The following is a 4,003-nucleotide window of genomic DNA, read 5'->3' as shown; positions in this document are numbered from 1 at the left end:
AGCCAAATTCATCTTACAGCATTCACACTAGCATTATTGCAGGTAATGCTATATATCGAGTTCATAATTATGATAAAAAGTTATGGCTTTAAAGTTTTAAAAAAATAATTTTAGAATGTTCAATAAATGTTTATCCTGTTCGACCCAAGACCTAAAGTGTGTTTTGGATTTTGGCCCACTGTGCGACTGAGTTTGACACATCTGCCCTGGGGGATGCAGAAACAGCCGCGCTCAGGAACCATCTGATGGTAAAATCCTCCAATCCTTTAAGACCCACTCTGGTGAAAAAAGTGTTTTGGTGTTTTTTATTATCTGATAACAGAGGACAAATATAAAGAAAATTAAAATATCATTTTTCTTGAGTTTTTCCTTATTAAATTTGTTGTGAATCAGGAGCTGAAAAAAAAAACTTTGAAAAAGAGTTTATTCGTGATGTAGAAACATGCTGGGTAAGGCCACAAGCTTCCTGTTCCGCTGCATTCTGAGACATCCACATGTAGACGAATAGATCCAAGAACGTCTTTGTTTGGACTGCATCTGGCTCAAACTTGTACAGCTGGATAGCTCCAGTATTTCTTGTTGCACTGGAAACTTTAGGTTGGGGTTGTGAAGGACTGTAAGCTAGTGGGAGAGTACGGAAACAAAGAACTTTCAGCAACAGAGAAGGAAAGGGGCGAGGTTAACTTAAACAGTCCCACCCACAACTCAGAAGTGATTTTTTAATAAACTCCTGCCGCTCTGCATAAACTATGTCCTAGAAAACAACAATTAAAAAATGGCGTAATTCTGATTAAAGGACCACTGGGAACACTTTTAAAATAGATCAAAAGGAGAGTGTCAAACATTGGGTCTCTTCTTTATAGTCTTTGGTATGAGTCCACCTTGGATTTAAACTCATAACCTTCCAGTTTCAAGTCAAGATAGACACTCTACCACAAGGTCATTGAGTTTAGGATTAAATTTTAGATTTTAATTTTTTCAGAAAAAAAGTCTAAAATTACGGAATCCAAAAGCTCTCTACCCTACTTTTTTTTTTCTTTTTGGACCGTTTTCTCGTGATAACAAGATAATACAAAATATAGAATCCCTCTCTCATTTTCCCGCTCTGAGACGCAGAGATTTAATCTGTTTTAGGGTCTCTATTTTTTTAGGTTACTGCAGGCAATCACCAACGCCTTACGGCTTACACCAAAAGCTCTCAACAGCAAAAGAAAACACTCACCGAACAGTTGTTTTTATGGTCAATTTTTTTGAATTATTAGTGGAGCTACAGTCCTCAAACTCTTTAGTTAAAAAAAAACAACTTTTGTGGAGTGTTTTCTTCTGTTTTTGTTGTTAAACAAAAAAATGGAAGAGAAAAAAACAGGTAAAGTCTCAGTGCGGATTTTCTTGTGATAATGAGATAGTGGATCTCATTATCACAAGAAAATAATAAAAAAAAAAGTTTTCAGCGTCCGTACAAAGTAGCTAAAAGAACCAAAAAAATTAAACAAAAGTATTGTATTTTCACTAAGGCTGTGAAAGTTGGCGCGTTAACGCAGACGATTAATAAATCATAATTAATGCGATAATGTCCTCAGGCGTCCTGTCCTGCAGTGTAATAAGACTCTGTCTAAAAAAACAAAATTTGGGGGATTTTTTACAGCAAAATGCTGATTAAAATTATATAGAATAAGCAAGATGGTAGTCTTTCAAATTGAAAATACAAGTAAGTTTAAAAGTAGACAAAAAATAAGTTTTAGGCCCTTCAAGGGTTAAAAATAAACATTTTAAATGTACAATTTTGTTTGTGATTTCCTATTGTCATTACTTACAAATAATAGGTGGCTAGAAAGTACTGTAACAAAAAAAGAATTAATTGTGATTAATCGTAATTTGAACACAATCCTAAGTGTTGTTTTGTGTTGTTGTTTTAGGAAAAATGCTTTCCAAGTCATTGCGGTGGACGGAGTGTGCAGTGGAGTTCTACAGTTCCCCACCCCTGAAGACTGCTTGGACTGGCTTCATGCAATAGCAAGCAACATTTCCAGCCTCACCAAGCACAATGTGAGTTCAGAACGGCGTTTAACTCCCTCTGTGATCCATGCAAACCAAGGACGAGCCGAATTTGGTGTCAACTTCTCAGTTTTCAGCACATGTTCACGCCCAACTCCAGCAAGTCTGTCATATTTGTGCCGTTTAAAATGGTTCTTTTTCGCTCTCCTGGTTTTCCCTGCTTTGCAAATTATTCAGTCTGTTGACGTCCCAAATAGATAAGCTTTAAATGCAAAATAGTTTGTTTTTTTTAGTTTCTATGCAGCAAATATGAAACAATGGGGAATTATTAGGCAGCAAACAGGAATGATGCAAACACAAGAGTGTATTGTTATTTTTTGGACATGAATGCGGCTCTAGCAGCAGAAAACAGAGCATGTGTGTGTTTGTGTGTGCGGGGGGAGAATAATGGAGCCCTGGTTAATTGGAGTGGACGAGGTGGGGTGGGGGGGCACACTAAACATAACAGTGATGACTCACAGCCAGGATGGCCTCGGCGAATGAGAACGTGTTTCTCACTCCGGCTTGACATTTTTCTGAGGTGTGTCAGTGAGCTGCAGAAGGAGATGAGATGCATGTGGGATGAAGAGATTTCTTCTCAGAGAATACCTCAGTTTTACTGTAGAAAGCTGAATGGGGATGATGAGTCACTGGTGTATTTTTACTTTACTTTACTGGATTCCTTTTCAAAGGAGCTTTTGTGTCTTTCTGCTTTACGTTTGTGCCAACTCTTCGTGTTACTAAGCACCCTTTTGGGACAAATAAAATGGTTTATTGGTGGACCGATCATGGTGCTGTTTAAACAAAGATCCACAAATATCCTAAAACCAAGTAAACAATTAGATTTAACGGAGGAAAAACAGTATTTGGTCACTTGCTGATTTCGTAGGTTTGCCCAACTTAAAAGAATGTCATCCTAATGATAGATTCATTTGACCAATGAGAGATAAAAAAATCAAGATTTTTTTTAGAAATGTATTTGCATTTCATAGAGAGACATAGGTATTCGATCCCCTAGTAACCATTAAAGATGCATTCATATTGAACGTGATTCACGCGGCGGAGGCATCCAGTTTCAATGTTAATCATTGGTACGGATCTGAAATCCCGCGGCGGGATTTGAGCGACGGGTGTGACGTGAAGGTCTGGCAGCAGCTCGATTTGAGGTGTGAATCAGGGGGCGCGGCCAAAATTTAACTATCTGAAGTTTGACAGGTCGCCGCGTCGCATCTGCCAATCAGGAACTCAGTTTTATGCATGTGACGTTTTTTAGTGACTCGGTCACTCGACGGGTAGAATACTAGTCCGTTTTTGTCCAGAACTTTCATCTTTTTCCTCAACCTGTTGGAGTCGCAGATTCTCAGAGCTCATCCAGCTACTTTGGGGCGAAGGCGGAATACACTCTGGACGGATCGGTGGGTTTTGCTCCCACGGCGGAGCTCACTCGCTCAATAAATGGCGTATACTTGTATAGCGCTTTCTACCTTCCTTTGAGGGCCCAAAGTGCATCACAGTAACAGACCCATTCACACAGACATTCATATACTGGTGGTGGCTCCGCTGCTGAACACTGGCGCCAACCTCCCACCAGAGGCAATTCGGGGTTAGGTATCTTGCCCAAGGACACTTTGACACATGGGCGGGCAAGGCGGGAATCAAACCCGCTCGCGTCCGATCAGGAGTCGATCGCCCTACCACTGCACCACGGCCGCCCCGATATGCCGGCAGAGAGAGAGCAGCTGCGAGGTGTGGAAGCTGCCAGCTCGGGCCTCATTTTCCTAATTTTATGTTTTCCACCTTCAGGTTGATACTAGACAGTGAGTCTTCAAGTTCAGCCTCAGAGTCACAGAAACACCGCGGAAGCGGCTGTCATACAGACACAACCCCCCTTACCGGGAAAATCTTAATCGTATAAACCCAAACATGGAGACATGATTACTAATGTTTTACGCGAATTGTGTGAATACAC

The 4,003-nt window shown here is 40.4% G+C and overlaps 1 protein-coding gene across 3 annotated transcripts in view; it reads left to right on the top strand.

Moving 5' to 3' along the window:
• Positions 1–4,003, top strand: part of sntg1 (syntrophin, gamma 1) — a 187,382-nt gene that overhangs the window by 144,431 nt on the left and 38,948 nt on the right. For all 3 annotated transcript variants that reach the window (XM_024274265.2, XM_024274264.2, XM_024274263.2), the window contains one exon: positions 1,917–2,046. In XM_024274265.2, the coding sequence (XP_024130033.1) occupies positions 1,917–2,046 (130 nt within the window). The remainder of the gene's footprint in view (positions 1–1,916; positions 2,047–4,003) is intronic.

The sequence above is a fragment of the Oryzias melastigma genome, linkage group LG17, assembly GCF_002922805.2.
Source record: "Oryzias melastigma strain HK-1 linkage group LG17, ASM292280v2, whole genome shotgun sequence".
Taxonomy (NCBI): domain Eukaryota; kingdom Metazoa; phylum Chordata; class Actinopteri; order Beloniformes; family Adrianichthyidae; genus Oryzias; species Oryzias melastigma.
This window is presented reverse-complemented; position numbering and strand designations above follow the sequence as displayed.